This window comes from Neoarius graeffei, chromosome 13, assembly GCF_027579695.1.
Source record: "Neoarius graeffei isolate fNeoGra1 chromosome 13, fNeoGra1.pri, whole genome shotgun sequence".
Lineage (NCBI taxonomy): Eukaryota > Metazoa > Chordata > Actinopteri > Siluriformes > Ariidae > Neoarius > Neoarius graeffei.
The window spans coordinates 75,353,158-75,373,248 of record NC_083581.1 but is presented as its reverse complement, the minus strand read 5'-3'; the positions used below and the strand labels follow the sequence as shown (position 1 = coordinate 75,373,248).

Below are 20,091 nucleotides of genomic sequence, written 5' to 3'. Positions count from 1 at the left end.
GGCTCAAACCCAGGACCTTCTCGCTGTGAGTGTGACAGTACTAACCACAACACCACTGTGCCGCCCCGTCACGATATCTATTTAACATAATTGTTCACAAAATTAATATTATAATGTTTCATATGACAGTGTTGTTGAATTCTTGATTCTGATTGGTCAGAAGGTATTGATTAATTTTTCTATAACAGTTGCTCTGACAATAGTTCAGGCTGTAATTCAGTTCACAGGTTTATATTCATGTACTCGTTCTAATTTTATAGTTAGTGGTGTAGTGCTGAGTGGATTCCACTCTTGCAGCCAAGAACAGGGATCTTAGACTCGAGAACAAGTTCCTATTAAAGTGGCTGGTGAGTGTATGAAATGTTTAACATTAAATAATATGTAAAATATTAATTTTGCAAACAAACAAATTAAGCATATTAAATCAATATACACTCGACCAGCTCTTGAATTTATTACATGTACGTACAGGTCAATTGATCACCTCCATGCATGCACCAAATACACTCTCAGTGAAGCTGAGACATATGATAACAATGTGTGTGTGTGTGTGTGTCTGTGAGGTGTGGCTCTCAGGTGGTAATCATGTCAGAACCTGCCTACCTGGTCCTACAGTAAGTTAATGCAGGTTGTGTGTGTGTCACATAAGACACACCATACACACTATATGCACAGTAAACACACACTACATTATCACTTCAGTCTCCTGAAACTGTCAGATCGTCTCGCTACACTGCACCATGACTATTACAGTCTACTTCACCAGCGTCACTGGCTCCAGAGAGGTAAAACACCAACATATTTTATTCCTTTCATTTTTGATAAATGGAGTTTTTCTCATTGGTATATTGAAGTGTTGCCATGTATAACATTTTTCAGCCTGTTTTCTTATTCCAGAACTATGTTTCTTTAACCATTGTTTTAAAAAAAACCCTTTCATTTCTTCAAAACTTGTTCATTTTTTCTATCTGATGTGTAGCTGAAATCTAGTCATCGATTAAATCTTTCCACAATGCTGTTTGACTTTCTGATGCTGGTGCAGTGGAATGGAGTGGTGAAGTAGGATTTAGCGCTCACTTCATCTCGACCAAAAGAGAGCGATGAAGCAGCGCCTTAATACTTTCATCTGTCCAGCTGTCTCTCATCTGTCCACTCTGTTCAAACTGAGGTGGGGTTCCCGAAAACCTCTTAAGGCTAAGAGTGACTTTAACTGCTTCTTAAGATCCATCATTAATCTAACATGGGTTTTCCAAACAATGTTGTAGCCTAAGTAGTACTTTAGTTCACTCTTAACTTACGATGGACCTGGATCACTCTTTCACAGCAAAGAGTGACTCGCTTGCCGTCGAATACACAGAATGCGCTGCGCCTCCAAAGGACTCTCATAATCAGTGGGCAGAGACTGGTGTTGAATCTGCTGCTGGTGTTCAATTATTTTTCTTGTACATTGCAAGTAATCGAGGTAATTATTGAATAAATATACGCAAAGCATTATGAATATATTTCAATACAGAAGGAGTCTGAATTGACAAAATGACTGAATTGACTGTACTCCTTCTGTACAGAAGGAGATTGAATTGACAAAATATGATCTAGGAATGTAGAGCCCTGCCACCTAAGAGATTCTGCCTCAAACACATTTCTATCGCATATATATATATGTCTTTCCATAATCATGGAAAGACAAACCATTGCATGGGATGTACCACCGGCAGATAGAAGAAGCAGCTGATATTGAAAAATCCTACCAGTGGCTGGATAAAGCTGGACTGAAAGACAGCACAGAGGCACTAATCAAAGCTGCACAGGAACGGGCCCTAAGCACAAGATTGACAGAATCCGGGGTCTACCACACGAGGCAGGACCCCAAGTGTAGACTGTACAAAGATGCCCCCAAGACAATCCAGCCCATAACAGCAGGGTGTAAGATGCTAGCAGGAAGAGTGTACATGGAACGCCATGGCCAAGTGGCTGGCATAGTGTACAGAAACATCTGTGCCAAGTATGGACTGGAAGTCCCAAGGTCAAAGTGGGACACAGCTCTGAAGGTGGTTGAGAATGACCAAACTAAGATCCTGTGGGACTTCCAGATACAGATGGACAAACTGGTAATGGCTAACCAACCGGACTTGGCAGTGATGGACAAATGGGAGAGCAAGGTTGTGGTGATAGATGTGGCAGTACCAAGTGACAATAACATCAGGAAAAAGGAACTTGAGAAGCTCAAGAAGTATCAAGGGCTGAAAGAAGAGCTAGAAAAGATGTGGAAGATGAAGACAACAGTGGTCCCTGTGGTGATAGGAGCCCTTGGTGCAGTGAACCCCAAACTGGGAGAGTGGCTCCAACAGATCCCAGGAACAACATCTGAGATCTCTGTCCAGAAAAGTGCAGTCCTAGGAACAGCTAAGATACCGCAAAGGACCCTCAAACTCCCAGGCCTCTGGTATTAGACCCAAGCTTGAGGGGATAAAGACTGCCCGAAGGAGGGGCAAGTGGGGAAAATACAGAGTTAGTCAAAATTATGTTAACACTTAAATGGTAGGAACCATTTATTCACAAAACATACAGCATATGTGCAAGATGATTTACAGGACGGTCTCAACCTGTTCGCCATCATGTTCAACACACAAAAAACAGCAAGAAACAGTACCATTTAAAGCCCGGATGCACATTTCGTAGGGAATAGATAATACCACAGTCCTTATTCTGTCCTTGAGGTCATTGATATCATGAACTTTCCTGCTATACATGCGCTCCTTCACCATACCCCATAACCAGAAAACACAGGGCATCAAATCAGGGGAGTGTGGAGGCCATGGCAATGGTCCACCGCAATCTATCCATCAACCTGGAAATGTGTGGTTGAGATAAGTACAGCCAAAATGCGGCGGTGCGCCATTCTGTTGGAAATACCCTGCCGATCGGATCTGTAGTGGAAGTTCATTAATGGTGTACTGCTGCACCATGTGTAAGTAGATGTCTCATGTCACTGTTGGGGTGTCAAAAAAGTAGGGCCCAATTACGCCTGCAGCGGTCACGGCGCACCACACATTCAGGAGAAAAATAATCCATTAGTGTTAACATAATGTTGACTAACCCTGTGTGTGTGTATATATATATATATATATATATATATATATATATATATATATATATATATATATATATATATATATATATATATATATATATATATATATATATATATATATATATATATATATATATATATATATATGGGCGGCACGGTGGTGTAGTGGTTAGTGCTGTTGCCTCACAGCAAGAAGGTCCAGGTTCGAGCCCCGTGGCCGGCGAGGGCCTTTCTGTGCGGAGTTTGCATGCTCTCCCCGTGTCCGCGTGGGTTTCCTCCGGGTGCTCCGGTTTCCCCCAAAGACATGCAGGTTAGGTTAACTGGTGACTCTAAATTGATCGTAGGTGTGAATGGTTGTCTGTGTCTATGACTCAGCCCTGTGATGACCTGGCGACTTGTCCAGGGTGTACCCCGCCTTTCGCCCGTAGTCAGCTGGGATAGGCTCCAACTTGCCTGCGACCCTGTAGAACAGGATAAAGCAGCTAGAGATAATGAGATGAGATGAGATAATGAATGAGATGAGGAATGTTAGGTGGTGTGACTATCTTGGCCTCTAGAGGCCGCTATTGTACCTGTGTGTTTGTTTTGACAGCCATGTGCTTTTTTTGTTTTTCATGTGCCTTGTGCCCCACCTAGTCTTAATTGTCTTCACTGACTGAATTCAGCAACTACTAATGCTTTCAGCAACTATAGTACAAATGCTTTTCACAACTACTAATGCTTATATTGAGGATGCGCATTGCGAAGAGGCTCTTCGCACAGTTGCCCTTAAGACTCCTTCTTACGAGTGAGTTCGGGAAAACCACATACAGAGACAACGTTCCTTGCTTAAGAGCATCTTTAAACTCACTCTTTAGCCCTAAAGTGCAACGTTATCGGGAAACCCATCCCAGATCAGTTTCCAAAGATTTAACTTTCATGCTAATACTGCCATCGACATCATCACGCTCATCAACTTGCCAAGCCGGGTCTTTGCTATAATTCAGCACAACTGCTTTGCCTTCTGGATATTTGCGCCACTATCTCATGCAAATTGGCTCTCATTAACATGAAATTGAACAAAGATGAAAGACAGTGAATGTGAAAAGAAGAATTGGGAAATTCCCACAGTCATACTCCAAAATCTAGTGGAAAGCCTTCCCAGAAGAGTGGAGGGTATTATAACAGCAAAGGGGGACTAAATCTGGAATGGGGTGTTCAATCAGCGTGATGGTTACGTAACTTTTAGCAACATATTGTAGTTCATTATAACACAATATGCTTAGGGTGGACTTTTTCTTTAAGGCTGTGACAGTATACAGGCAACCTGACACACTGTGAGAAAGAACGGTATAATAGTTACTGATACGGTACATCACGGCTCTGCAAACGTCAAACCCTAAATTGAACACGTTGCTTGATAGTTCTAACAAACTGAAAAGCTCAGAAAACTGAATTTCTCCAGTGTCTTAATGGGATCCTATGAAAGCATCCTTTAAAAAATGTTATAGCTGTTTTTTGAACCAAATTGTTTAACCTTGGCACTGTCATTGCAGTGGAACATTTAGTATTATTCTATCCACGTTCACTGGATATGAGCAATCATGCGCTCTGATTGGCTCCTCTACTACTAGGATATCAGCTCATATACCGTGAGTAGAGAAAAACAAAATGGCGGAGCGTGTTGCTGAACCAACTGAGGATAAAATAAAATCTCTACTCGAAAACAAAACCACAAAAAATAAAAAAAGCAACAAAATATGGAATAAAAGTATTTGATGGTAAGAACATATCTTTGTTTTTCAAGAATTATTATTATTATTATCGCATTTTTCACAAATTGCTCCTGACATTTCGCCGGTTTGTTTACATTCTAAGCTGAAATTATTTTGTCAGACGATTTGTATCAAGTTTTTATTTATTGAATTTGCAAAAAATAGAAATAAAAATGCTTTGTTTCTCAAAATCCAGTGAATGTGGATAGAATAAAACAGTTATTCTACTCAATCTCATCATACATGGATTATAGCTATCAGCTCATGTACGACTCGATTTCGTGGAATAACCATTAAATATCACCATGTGGCACATTTTCTGAAAATTCAAGGATTAAATGAATGAATAAATATATAAATAAATTAACGTTTTTTATAAAAACATCACGAATGTAGCATTTTCAGATTATCAAACTCATCACAAGAAAGTTAACTAATAAGTCAACAACCAGGTATCAGTGCATATTTTGATATTGGTCGAATTTGCAAAAAATAAAAATAAAAATTCTCCGCTTCTCAAAATCCAATGAATGTGGATAGAATAAAACAGTTATTCCACTCAGTCGTGTCATACATGGCTTATAGCCGACTACCAGCTCATGTACGACTCGATTTCATGGAATAACTGTTAATAGTTATGCCATAATGTACTGCAAACCATCACGTCATACTTTTTCATCCCTGCCGTAAAGACTTCATAGCCATTAGTGAAAAAAAAGTGTTTTGCTGATGTAGTATTTTTTAAAACCCAAAGGTCAATTTAAAAGCAATCAGAGTGTAAATAAAATAAACTAAGAATTCTCAAATGGAAAGAATTTACACCTAGGATAAGATAAAACAGATAAACAGCTCAAATGATAAATGATAAAAGTATACGAACTGCTTTGAATATCATGCTAAGGATTTTAAATTGGATCTCCCTTCAGATAAAGCAACAGCAGAATGAAATCTTCCAGTTCCTCGATTCGATGAACATCAAGTACTTTGTCAAGGACATCAGTCAGAGCGCTGATTTGAAGGATGAGATGAGGGAGAAGGTGGGGGACCCCAAAGCCTTGCCTCCTCAGGTCTTTAATGGAAATCAATACTGCGGGGTGAGTTTCTTTGAACACATGTTCATGTTCAAGGACAGTGTGTAAAAAGGTCTCTGTAGGCGGGGTTTGGCCACAGCGAGGAAAAAATCTGATTGGAAAATTGAATGTAGTACTTAAAGGTTCTGACTGCAAAGTTGAATTCTGGGCAAAATGTTCTATTTCTATTGCTGTTATAATTTTGAGATGTTGCGTTGCTTCACACACACCGTGTATCCGGTGTGTAAATGTTTTGCCAAGATAAGAAGCGTCCCACATTTTATGATTCCGGAGATCGCTGAAGTAAGCGAGCAGCAATATAACATCATATGAGCACTGCGGGGCGTGTCTGTTTGACCTACTTTTAACCAAAACAAGTCGGCATGGGTAAACATGGCGGACTCAGCTCTCCTGCCAGCTAAAAGCCAGCGGAAAAGAAAAGGAAAGCCTGCCTAGTGAGTGCAACTGCAGGATAGAGCAAGGTTAGATGGATGACGCGTCATTTTCCTGGACAGGTAATTGAATCATTCTAGCTAGCGCTTAGCTATCTTAGCTTTAGAATGCATGGGCTCGACTCCACAGTAGTGAGTACGGAGTTACACACCTAACATTTTGATCTTACAGAGAAGGAAACAAGAACACAAAAGCAGGAACAGAGAAAAGATATATTTATCTGTTTTTTGTTTCACGGATCTGTTCGCAAATATCAGCCACAACTTACACAAATCCCTGCGACTCAAAATTCTCAGAGGTTGATGCAGAGTTACGATGTTTTCTTGGAGGCGTCGCCATCTTAGTGTGACAGAGTTCCATAGTTACCTTGCCCGCGACGGAGTCAGCGGGGTGAGGTATTGTAATCAGTGCAGTTTGTTGATCTGTTTGTCTGTTTGTTTGTTGATGCTCTAGTGTCGTCATTTCTTGACCAAGCTTCACCAAAATGCACAGTGCAACTCACTAGGGTCACACAAAGGTATCATTAGTTTTTGGTGGGTCAAAGTCAAAGGTCAAGGTCACCAAGGTCAAATCTTGTAAAAACACCTAATCGGCCATAACTTCCATTTCTTTGTGATTTTCCCAAGTATCATGCTCTGCATGACTTTTCATTTGTTTGTTTGTTTGTTTGTTTGTCTGTCTGTTAACAATCTAGTGTCTAGACGGTTGCACCAAATGACTTCAGATTTTCAGGTTAGGTGGGCAATGGTCCGTAGATTACCTGATTAAATTTTGGGGGTAAGCGGGTCAAGGTGAAGGTCAAGGTCATCGGAAAGGTCAACCTTTCGGGCAAAATAACATATTTTCCATTCTAACTCAAAAATGGTTGCAGATAGACAAATGTTTACTATTATGAGCATATAGGAATTCCCATATGGCCTTTCATTTGGCACCATAATCTTTGACCTTGAGTGACCTTGAAAGGTCAAACTCAAGGTCATGGATTTTCAGAGGGCTGTAACTTGAAAACGGTTGATGGTAGGCAGATATTTACCATTATCAACTTATAGGAAGTGCCATATGGGCTTTCATTTGGCACCATGACCTTTGACCTTGAATGACTCTGAAGTGTCAAACTCAAGGTCATGGATTTTCATAGGACTATAACCTGACAGCTGATGATTGAGAAATATTACCATTATCAACATATAGGTATAAAATGAGTGCTCCCGGGTGAGGTTTGTTTTGCCTGACAACACTTATGCTAATTAGTTAAAGCTCCTCTTGTTTGGCTGTTTCCGTAGGGCTGTACTGTTTACCTCAGGAGGGAGGAAAATGGTCCCAAAATGGAGAAAAGTGACACTCAGGTCATCAAAATGACCACATCTCGTTCACATGACATTGTTCTTGTGAGACATAGGAAAATGCCATGCACAATACAAAAAATTTAGAAAATTTCCGATGACTTTCCAGTCAGCACCTTTAACATACGACAGGCTATACATTACACAGGACTGCAGCATTGTTCATTTACTCACCTGTGTACTTTTTGTACATTTGGAGGATTTAAAGCTCTGTCCACTAGGGGGCAGATTAGAGCCAAAACAGACCTCAGCACTGTAACTGAAGTACCTTACTCAAGGAAAACAGCTGAAGATGGTTGGAATTGAGGAGGCTATGATAGTGCGAATGTTAATAAAACGGCAGAGGCAGTGTCAGTCGTGCCAAGATAAACGTATACAAACAAATCTTTGTATATTTGTATAGTTCTCTTGTCCTACTGTCACCCAAAATGGCTGCTGTACACAGAGCTGCCAAGCTATTTTTAGTTCACGCCATGTATACGTATGTGCATTCTTTTTTTTTTTCTTGTTTCTTTGGATTATGCATAATCGAATTGCTTCACGCCCAGGATAGGTTACAGAAGATAACAAGAAGACATGGTCATCACTATCCCCCGCCATGAGCATTTTATGAAGACCTCTTCACACTTACGCCCTTATAAGCCCATTGCTTTAGTTAGTTAGTTAGTTAGTTAGTTAGTTAGTTAGTTAGTTAGTTAGTTAGTTAGTTAGTTAGTTAGTTATGGTTTATTTGATAGGGACAGATACATATCATGCAGGCTGTACAACAGCCTAACAGTAGGCATCATAGCATTTATAGCCATAGGCTAATTTCCAATGCCCGTCCCTAGAAGGGCTTTTAAATAATATATAAAAAACTTTATTTTTATTTTAAAGAGCAGCCTATCCATTCATCCAGGCCATTCATTCAATCTAAAATACAGCCAATATACATGTACATAACTAACCATATGTCAATATCCATCCACATATCCATTCAATATTGCCTTATGATGTCATAAGTGCTACGACACCTTCATAAAACGCCACCCAGCTTTTTTCAGTAGTATGAGCACGCAAAGTTTCATTGATGTAGCTTATGTAGTTTCTAAGAAAACTTGTCCAGATTGAGTCCACCTGTACAAAGTGTAATAACGAAAATCAAGGGACATAACTCTGAAAATAATAATGAATCGAAAAAGATTTTCGAACTCCACTTGGATGATGAATAGTAATATGAGTACACTGTGCAAAAGTCTTAGGCACCCTATACTTTTTTTTCATACAAACTTTGTAATAGATTTCCATTTTTTGACTTCTACATGATCCATGATCGAGTCAAAACATTACAAAATCATTTTAGAGTTCCAAACGTTCGTGTTTTTTTTTCCTAGCACAAAATTAAATGTTACAGGAAAAAAAAAGTTTGTATCTGAGCAGCATATTCCATAAGAGAGCACTTTTCAGATTAAAAAAGAAAACATAATGAAGGCTACTGGTGCAAAAGTTTTGGTGTAAAATGAAGAAGTGAGTGTGACAGTCAAAGTGTCCAGAAGAACTGTGGCTGGTTCTGTAAGATGCTCAGGAAAACCTACAGCTCATTTCCACATAAAACTGACCTCACTGGACCTGAGAACACTATTTTTTTTTTAAGCAAAGGGTCGTCTCACACCAAATACTGACTCTGACTTTATTTCATTTATTATGGTTTACTGATTACTGTTTATAGTATTTTTTTAATGTTGAAACATTTCATTTCATTATTTTTTAAGCTGTTTTTGGTCGACGGCATTTCTTTACATGTGCCGAAGACTTTTGCACAGGACTGTACGTTGCATTTATACGACTTCGGTCAATCATTGATGCCCTGATCATCAGGTTTCATTTCATTGTCTTGGGTATGGTCTTGGTTGTATATTTTAAAGAACTGAAGTCATTTTTAAACTTGCTTTATTTCTTAATTAACGTGTTATTCAATTACGTTTTTGGTTTTATTAACCTTATATCATGACTCGTATTAGCAACTAATTGCAATTAAATATTACACTTATCAGCCTTTTTCTTTTTTAACCATGTTGAATGTAGTTCGTTTGGTCCACGGCAGGCGTCGCTTATCCGCGAGATCTTCACCAGACTTGTGCGAGACTTCAAATGTGACGTGTCAGCGCCGCCATTTTGAAAACTGTTTACACAGCATCCAGATCGCCATATCATTCCAATTTAGATTCATTTCGAGATTTGCCAGCTTCATCAGTGATGGAGTGTCAGTCCCGCGTGCTGTGGCGCGTGCATCTGAAGGCGCGCCGAATGGACTCCGGCACGCGCCGTGAACAAGGCGCAACTGAGCTCACTTAAGGAACTGTGTGTTTGCCTATTTGAGGACTGTGCTGATGCATTTGCATCGCGAAGTATTACGATACGCATGACCGAGCCTTTCTACCCATCGTCTTGATTTCTTGTTTCATGATCCTTGTGCCTGTTTCTCGTTCTTGTCCTCGCTTAGCCTTTGATGTACTGTTTGCGCCTCGACCGACCTTTTTGCCCGTATTCTCGTTTTTGATCGAGCCTGCCATTTTGGATTGTTTGCCTGTGTGTATATTGTCTTACTGTATATATATTCTGCACTTTATTAAACTGTATATTTCTGCACATACATCTGCCTCCCACGGTGGTGTAGTGGTTAGCGCTGTCGCCTCACAGCAAGAAGGTCCGGGTTCGAGCCCCGGGGCCGGCGAGGGCCTTTCTGTGCGGAGTTTGCATGTTCTCCCCGTGTCCGCGTGGGTTTCCTCCGGGTGCTCCGGTTTCCCCCACAGTCCAAAGACATGCAGGTTAGGTTAACTGGTGACTCTAAATTGAGCGTAGGTGTGAATGTGAGTGTGAATGGTTGTCTGTGTCTATGTGTCAGCCCTGTGATGACCTGGCGACTTGTCCAGGGTGAACCCCGCCTTTCGCCCGTAGTCAGCTGGGATAGGCTCCAGCTTGCCTGCGACCCTGTAGAACAGGATAAAGCGGCTACAGATAATGAGATGAGATGAGACATCCGCCTCCCTCGCGTATGTGACATGGAGATTATTCCAAATGACTTCGAACTAACATGGAGTAGAGAAGAGTTGGAAAGACGACAGGATAAGGACGAGGCCATCATGCTGGTATTTACATCATTACTGTCGCACAATTAAAACATGTCAGGTCAGGTGGCTGGTGGGTTTTCAAAATAATAAACGCATGCATGTATTTTTGTTATAAATACATATTATACTGAGCGCATTTCCCACATAATCCTCAATAAGGTTTCGGACAGCACTACAAAATGGCGTCCACACTATATAGTGACCTATATAGTGAGTAGGGAGCGATTTCGGACACAGGGAAAACTTCCGGCTTGATTCCATCAGCATTCGAAAAAGGGCGTGAACGTCTTTTGACACTGTTGGCAGATGTTGGTGACTTTGATTTCTGCTGTACGTTTTACTTCTGTCCTACAATGTCTCGCACAGGTCTCAACGAATCTCGTTTACGGCCATTGCTTTGACATACGGACTGATATATTACAGAGCATATTTCAAACACTCAGAACTTGCTATAGCAGCGACAAAATAGCGATCAAAAATGCATTCCTATATTTACAACCCCAATTCCAAAAAAGTTGGGACAAAGTACAAATTGTAAATAAAAACGGAATGCAATAATTTACAAATCTCAAAAACTGATATTGTATTCACAATAGAACATAGACAACATATCAAATGTCGAAAGTGAGACATTTTGAAATTTCATGCCAAATATTGGCTCATTTGAAATTTCATGACAGCAACACATCTCAAAAAAGTTGGGACAGGGGCAATAAGAGGCTGGAAAAGTTAAAGGTACAAAAAAGGAACAGCTGGAGGACCAAATTGCAACTCATTAGGTCAATTGGCAATAGGTCATTAACATGACTGGGTATAAAAAGAGCATCTTGGAGTGGCAGCGGCTCTCAGAAGTAAAGATGGGAAGAGGATCACCAATCCCCCTAATTCTGCGCCGACAAATAGTGGAGCAATATCAGAAAGGAGTTCGACAGTGTAAAATTGCAAAGAGTTTGAACATATCATCATCTACAGTGCATAATATCATCAAAAGATTCAGAGAATCTGGAAGAATCTCTGTGCGTAAGGGTCAAGGCCGGAAAACCATACCGGGTGCCCGTGATCTTCGGGCCCTTAGACGGCACTGCATCACATACAGGCATGCTTCTGTATTGGAAATCACAAAATGGGCTCAGGAATATTTCCAGAGAACATTATCTGTGAACACAATTCACCGTGCCATCCGCCGTTGCCAGCTAAAACTCTATAGTTCAAAGAAGAAGCCGTATCTAAACATGATCCAGAAGCGCAGACGTCTTCTCTGGGCCAAGGCTCATTTAAAATGGACTGTGGCAAAGTGGAAAACTGTTCTGTGGTCAGACGAATCAAAATTTGAAGTTCTTTATGGAAATCAGGGACGCCGTGTCATTCGGACTAAAGAGGAGAAAGACGACCCAAGTTGTTGTCAGCGCTCAGTTCAGAAGCCTGCATCTCTGATGGTATGGGGTTGCATTAGTGTGTGTGGCATGGGCAGCTTACACATCTGGAAAGACACCATCAATGCTGAAAGGTATATCCAGGTTCTAGAGCAACATATGCTCCCATCCAGACGACGTCTCTTTCAGGGAAGACCTTGCATTTTCCAACATGACAATGCCAAACCACATACTGCATCAGTTACAGCATCATGGCTGCGTAGAAGAAGGGTCCAGGTACTGAACTGGCCAGCCTGCAGTCCAGATCTTTCACCCATAGAAAACATTTGGCGCATCATAAAACGGAAGATACGACAAAAAAGACCTAAGACAGTTGAGCAACTAGAATCCTACATTAGACAAGAATGGGTTAACATTCCTATCCCTAAACTTGAGCAACTTGTCTCCTCAGTCCCCAGACGTTTACAGACTGTTGTAAAGAGAAAAGGGGATGTCTCACAGTGGGAAACATGGCCTTGTCCCAACTTTTTTGAGATGTGTTGTTGTCATGAAATTTAAAATCACCTAATTTTTCTCTTTAAATGATACATTTTCTCAGTTTAAACATTTGATACTGATCACTGTGGCATACAGTCTTGGGTAGATATTACAGCAAGAATGGGTGTGTGTGTGTGCTGTGTGTATTTCATGAATGTTTGGCAGTCGTTACATAATATGTCTTTCCCTTTAAGCAAATAGGACAGGGTAACACTTTAAAAAACACCCTTTAAATACACAGTTAAATCTACTCACCTCTTGAATGATGGAAATTTACAACAATGCGTGCACACACACACACACACACACACACACACACACACACACTTGTAGTGACGAAATTAAGGAATGCAGTCTGGTCGACAGAATAAGCCTCAGCCCGTCACATTCTTTGTGTCGAAATCTCAAGTGTTTCTGATTCTGATCCACAAACTATACACAGCTTAACAACACACTAACAATTATGTTATGAGGAAATTACTGTATTTAGCCAGTGTGTGTGTGTGTGTGTGTGTGTGTTTTGTCTGACCATGTGTTTCTCCTCTCTGTAATCACAGGACCACCAGGCGTACTTCAATGCAGTGGAAGATGGCAAGCCAGAGACTTTCTTCAAACTATGAGTCAGAAAGAGAGCTGTGTTTGACTCTTACACTTATCTTTGTGCAATAGACAGCTCAAATCCAACAATCTTAAATCCTGCCACATGAACAAATGTACAGTGGTGCTTGAAAGTTTGTGAACCCTTTAGAATTTTCTATATTTCTGCATAAATATGACCTAAAACATCATCAGATTTTCACACAAGTCCTAAAAGTAGATAAAGAGAACCCAGTTAAACAAATGAGACAAAAATATTATACTTGGTCATTTATTTATTGAGGAAAATGATCCAATATTACATATCTGTGAGTGGCAAAAGTATGTGAACCTTTGCTTTCAGTATCTGGTGTGACCCCCTTGTGCAGCAATAACTGCAACTAAACGTTTGCGGTAACTGTTGATCAGTCCTGCACACCGGCTTGGAGGAATTTTAGCCCGTTCTTCCGTGCAGAACAGCTTCAACTCTGGGATGTTGGTGGGTTTCCTCACATGAACTGCTCGCTTCAGGTCCTTCCACAACATTTCCATTGGATTAAGGTCAGGACTTTGACTTGGCCATTCCAAAACATTAACTTTATTCTTCTTTAACCATTCTTTGGTAGAACGACTTGTGTGCTTAGGGTCGTTGTCTTGCTGCATGACCCACCTTCTCTTGAGATTCAGTTCATGGACAGATGTCCTGACATTTTCCTTTAGAATTCGCTGGTATAATTCAGAATTCATTGTTCCATCAATGATGGCAAGCCGTCCTGGCCCAGATGCAGCAAAACAGGCCCAAACCATGATACTACCACCACCATGTTTCACAGATGGGATAAGGTTCTTATGCTGGAATGCAGTGTTTTACTTTCTCTAAACATAACGCTTCTCATTTAAAACAAAAAGTTCTATTTTGGTCTCATCTGTCCACAAAACATTTTTCCAATAGCCTTCTGGCTTGTACACGTGATCTTTAGCAAACTGCAGATGAGCAGCAATGTTCTTTTTGGAGACCAGTGGCTTTCTCCTTGCAACCCTGCCATACACACCATTGTTGTTCAGTGTTCTCCTGATGGTGGACTCATGAACATTAACATTAGCCAATGTGAGAGAGGCCTTCAGTTGCTTAGAAGTTACCCTGGGGTCCTTTGTGACCTCGCCGACTATTACACGCCTTGCCCTTGGAGTGATCTTTGTTGGTTGACCACTCCTGGGGAGGGTAACAATGGTCTTGAATTTCCTCCCTTTGTACACAATCTGTCTGACTGTGGATTGGTGGAGTCCAAACTCTTTAGAGATGGTTTTGTAACCTTTTCCAGCCTGATGAGCATCAACAACACTTTTTCTGAGGTCCTCAGAAATCTCCTTTATTCGTGCCATGATACACTTCCACAAACATGTGTTGTGAAGATCAGACTTTGATAGATCCCTGTTCTTTAAATAAAACAGGGTGCCCACTCACACCTGATTGTCATCTCATTGATTGAAAACAGCTGACTCTAATTTCACCTTCAAATTAACTGCTAATCCTAGAGGTTCACATACTTTTGCCACTCACAGATATGTAATATTGGATCATTTTCCTCAATAAATAAATGACCAAGTATAATATTTTTGTCTTATTTGTTTAACTGGGTTCTCTTTATCTACTTTTAGGACTTGTGTGAAAATCGGTTGATGTTCATCTCCTCTCATCTCATTATCTGTAGCCGCTTTATCCTGTTCTACAGGGTTGCAGGCAAGCTGGAGCCTATCCCAGCTGACTACGGGCGAAAGGCGGGGTACACCCTGGACAAGTCGCCAGGTCATCACAGGCCTTCGGTTGATGTTTTAGGTCGTATTTATGCAGAAATATAGAAAATTCTAAAGGGTTCACAAACTTTCAAGCACCACTGTATACTTGCAAGTTTGATTTCCCATAGTTGATACGTGTGCATATTTGGGAATAAAAATGAAACGTGTTAGGTGAAAGACGCTGGATTAGGATTCAAATGAAATGCACAGGTTCAACAACAGTAGATTTATTCAGACGGGATTCATCTCCTTTATTAAATATATTTTAAATATTTCATTAAAATATCATATTACACTTAAAATGGGACCATTTGTAAAATCACATTTGAATTCAGTAAATTTTATTATGTCTTTATTGCCAGATTTGATACAGATACAGTATAAATATTCCATTCAGTTTATTAGGTACACCTACTGTATGTGGTAGCTGATTTAAAAAACTAGCAGATGTCTGAATCAGTGTTTTTTCCCCTTTTTTCTTTGATAATACTCAGCCAGTGTGCTTCTTTCTTTACTCCTCTTTTTTTGAAGACACATCTTTCTTTGTTCAGAAGGTTTAAGATGTGATGCAAGAATTGGGGGGGGAGAGTGAAGGAAATAAACATGCTTGATGGATCAAAGGTGTATGTTGTCTGTACAACAGGTATACTATATTTTACTCTACTTTTTTTAGACAAAAAAGAATTACAAAAATGACTTTTATATATATGACATGACTTGGCGTTTAGCGCTACTCTTTTCCAAGTATTCAGTTTCTTTGGTCCTGTCTGCTGTGTTTATATCACTGGTGACTGATGAGGCCGATCCTCGGTTGGAACATATGGCCACAGACATTAGAGAGATTGTGACTTCCGATGTTTAGCCCACATTTTCTAGGGCCTTCCCCATTTAGGGTGGGCAGCGGTGGTCCTAAAGAGGCCTGCCCAGACACAGATACAGGACCGGATCCTTGAGTAGTCACAGGTCTCAGGAAGGCGGCCATCACACATTTGCCACCAGCATGCAGGTCTGGACTAAAAGCTTCCAGTTTCACCAAAAACCTGCTCCTATCGTCCATATCCCATCGCCGTTGGGCTTCTTAATAGGTTGGAAAGAAGAGCTTTCGATGTGGCTTTGTTAGAGGTGGACATCAACTTGCAAAGAAGTGGCCCACACTCTATGAAAGTTGCCACCCCAGACTCTGGTGGGCGGGGCTGTGCATTTCATTTCCCCGTGGTAGGCTTTGGCTCCAACCTGTCCTACCTCAGTGCCCTATATATCCATCCATCCATCCATCCATCCATCCATCCATTATCTGTAGCCACTTGTCCTGTACAGGGTCGCAGGCAAGCTGAAGCCTATCCCAGCTGACTATGGGCGAGAGGCGTGGTACACCCTGGACAAGTCATCACAGGGCTGGCACATAGAGACAAACGTCCATTCACACTCACACCTACAGTCAGTTTAGAGTCACCAGTTAACCTAACCTGCATGTCTTTGGACTGTGGGGGAAACCAGAGCACCCGGAGGAAACCCATGCAGACACGGGGAGAACATGCACACTCCGCACGGAAAGGCCCTCGTCAGCCACTGGGCTCGAATTCGACCTTTTTGCTGTGAGGTGACAGTGCTAACCACTACACCACTGTGCCGCTGCCCTATACATACATACATACATACATACATACATACATACATACATATACTAGTGCATCTCAAAAAATTAGAATATTGTGAAAAAGTTCAATATTTTCCATCAGTTATTTAAGAAAGTGAAAATGTTATATATTATACACTCATTACACATAAACTAAAACGTTTCAAGCATTTTTCTATTTTAATTTTAATCAGTATGGCATACAGTACAAAAACAAAAAAAAAAAATCTCAAAATTTTAGAATATTTCATTTCGAGTTTGAGTAAAACAGTATGAACACAGTGTATCTCTCGGTCTAGTTCAGTACACACAACCACAATCATGGGGAAGACTGCTGACTTGACTGTTGTCCAGAAGATGTTCATTGATGCCCTCCACAAGGAGGGTAAGCCACAAAAGGTCATTGCTGAAAAGGGGGGCTGGAAAAGGTGCACAAGCAACAGGGATGGCCGCAGTCTTGAGAGGATTGTCAAGAAAAGTTGATTCAAGAACTTGGGAGAGCTTCACAAGGAGTGGACTGAGGCTGGTGTCAGTGTATCAAGACCCATCACGAACAGACATCTTCAAGAAAGGGGATACAACTTTCGCATTCCTAATATCAAGCTACTCCTGAGCCAGAGACAATGTCAGAAGTGTCTTATCTGGGCTAAGGAGAGAAAGAAATGGACTGTTGCTCAGTGGTCCAAAGTCCTCTTTTCAGATGAAAGTACATTTTGCATTTAATTTGGAAATGATGGTTCTAGAGTCTGGAGGAAGAGTGGAGAGGAACAGAATCCAAGGTGTTTGAAGCCCAGTGTGAAGTTTCCACAGTCTGTGATGATTTGGGGTGCCATGTCATCTGCTGGTGTTGGTCCACTGTATTTTATCAAGTCCAAAGTCAACACAGCCATCTACCAGGAGATTTTAGAGCACATCATGCTTCCATCTGCTGACGCGCTTTTTGGAGATGCTGATTTCCTTTTCCAGCAGGACTTAGCACCTACCCACAGTGCCAAAACTACTACCAAATGGTTTGCTGACCATGATATTACTGTGTTTGATTGGCCAGCCAACTTGCCTGACCTGAATCCCATAGAGAATCTATGGGGTATTGTCAAGAGGAAGATGAGAAACACCTGACCCAAAAATACAGATACGCTGAAGGCCACTATCAAAGCAACCTGGGCTTCAATAACACCTCAGCAGTGCCACAGACTGATCACCTCCATGCCACACCGCATTGATACAGTAATTCATGGTAAAGGAGCCCCAACCAAGTATTGAGTGTATAAATGAATATACTTTTCAGAAGTTGGACATTTCTGTATTGTAAATCCTTTTTTTGATTGATCTTAGGGAATATTCTAATAATCTGAGATACTGGATTTCTGATTTCATGAGCTATAAGCCATAATCATCAAAATTAAAACAAAAAAGGCTTTAAATATTTCACTTTACATGTAATGAATATAGAATATATGAAAGTTTACCTTTTTGAATTAAATTATGAAAAAAGGGAACTTTTTCATGGTATTCTAATTTTTTGAGATGCACTAGTATACGTATACACACACACACACACACACACACACACACACACACACACACACACACGTTACATGGACACGAGCTATATCTGAGAGATGGAGAACCAAAAATGTGACATAAATCTCTATATGCCACTCGTGAGGAAATTGATGAATTGTTTTGATAAATTTTGGTACTATTTTAGTGAATGCGTCTATATAATAAAACGAAAATCGCACATTGGCTTGAAGATATGAAGTTTATCTTCTCGTGTTGAAAAACTAATGTTTTTTCAGATGAAATACATCACAGATCTGAGTGACACATTTTCACCCCGATGATGTCATTCCCAGTGTTTTCCTGCTGACTAGACGTGTGTTGTCAAAATGATGAACCGGTTCAAAATTAAAATTCTTTTGATGAACTTGCATATTTTTGCACACACACACACACACACACACACACACACACACACACACACACATGCACACAGCCCCAAATCAGAAAAACTTGGGACGGTATGTTGAAATTGAAATTTAAACAGAAAGCAATGATTTGTTAATCACCTTTGACCTGTATTGCACTCAAAACAATACAACAGCACATTATTTGATGTTTCACTTCATGAATTTCATTGTTTTTTCAAAATAAACACTTTTCAGTTTTGATTTTTGCAACACATTTCAAAAATAATTGGGACGGTAAAGTATTTACCACTTTATAATGTTCCCATTCCTTCTCCCAACACTTAAAAGATGTTTATGGACTGAAGACACCAAGTGATGAAGTGTTTCAGGTGTTATTTTTGTCCAGTTCTTCCTATAAACAGGTCTTATAAGGTGTGCAACAGTACGGGGTCGTCGTTGTCATATTTTTCATTTCAAAATTCTCCACACATTCTTTATTGGGGACAGAGGGGACACGCCCTCTTCTTCCACAGCCACGCCTTTGTAATGTGAGCAGAATGTGGTTTTGCTTTGTCTTGTTGAAATCTCCCTGGAAAAGACGTCGGCTTGAAGGCAGCAGATGTTGGTCCAAAATCTCAGTGTACTTTTCTGCATTAATGCTCCATCACAGAAGTGCAAGTTACCTTTGCCAAGGGCACTGACCCAACCCCATACCATGACACACCCTGGCTTTTGGACTTGTTCCTGGTAACAGTCTGGATGGTCTTTTTCCTCTTTAGTCAAGAGCACACAACATCTATTTCTTCTAAAAAACACCTGAAATACTCATTCATGTGACCACAATAAACATTTCCACTGTGCGATGGTCCATCCCAGATACCTCCGAGCCCGTAGAAGTCAATGGCATTTCTGGACACAGTGACCATTACTGTACAAAATGGAAGCTTGAAGTTTTAACTGGTGTTTGTGGATGTTACTCTGTATTGTAGATTGACAAAGGTTTGCCAAAGTAATCCTGAGCCCATGTGGTTCTACCAGCTATAAATGAATGACGGTTCTTGATGCAGTGCCGTCTGATGGATTGGAGATCACGGGTGTTAGATTAGGCTTGAGCCCTTGACCTTTACACACCAAAATTCATCCAGATTCCTTGAATCGTTTCATGATATTATGCACCGTAGAGGGTCAAATATCCAAATCCTTTTATGTCTTTCTTTGAGGAACATTGTTTTTAGACATTTCAATAATTTTCGCATACATTTGTTGACAAGCTGGAGATCCTCGGCCCATCTTTACTCCTCAAAGACTAGGCCTTTCCTGGATACTGATTTTGGACCAAATCATGATTACAGTCGCCTGTTTCAGATCACATCATTATTTAATTGTTTTACCTCATTACTAGCCCTAAATTTCTCCCGTGCCAACTTTTTGTAGAATG

General features: G+C 40.5%; 1 protein-coding gene across 1 annotated transcript; it reads left to right on the top strand.

Moving 5' to 3' along the window:
- Window positions 1-615: 615 nt before the first annotated feature.
- Window positions 616-13,531, top strand: zgc:153284 (uncharacterized protein LOC751696 homolog). Its single transcript, XM_060938520.1, has 3 exons — window positions 616-785; window positions 5,772-5,939; window positions 13,289-13,531. The coding sequence occupies exons 1-3, from the start codon at window positions 741-743 to the stop codon at window positions 13,349-13,351; spliced, it is 276 nt and encodes a 91-aa protein (XP_060794503.1). The 5' UTR covers window positions 616-740; the 3' UTR covers window positions 13,352-13,531.
- Window positions 13,532-20,091: the final 6,560 nt, after the last annotated feature.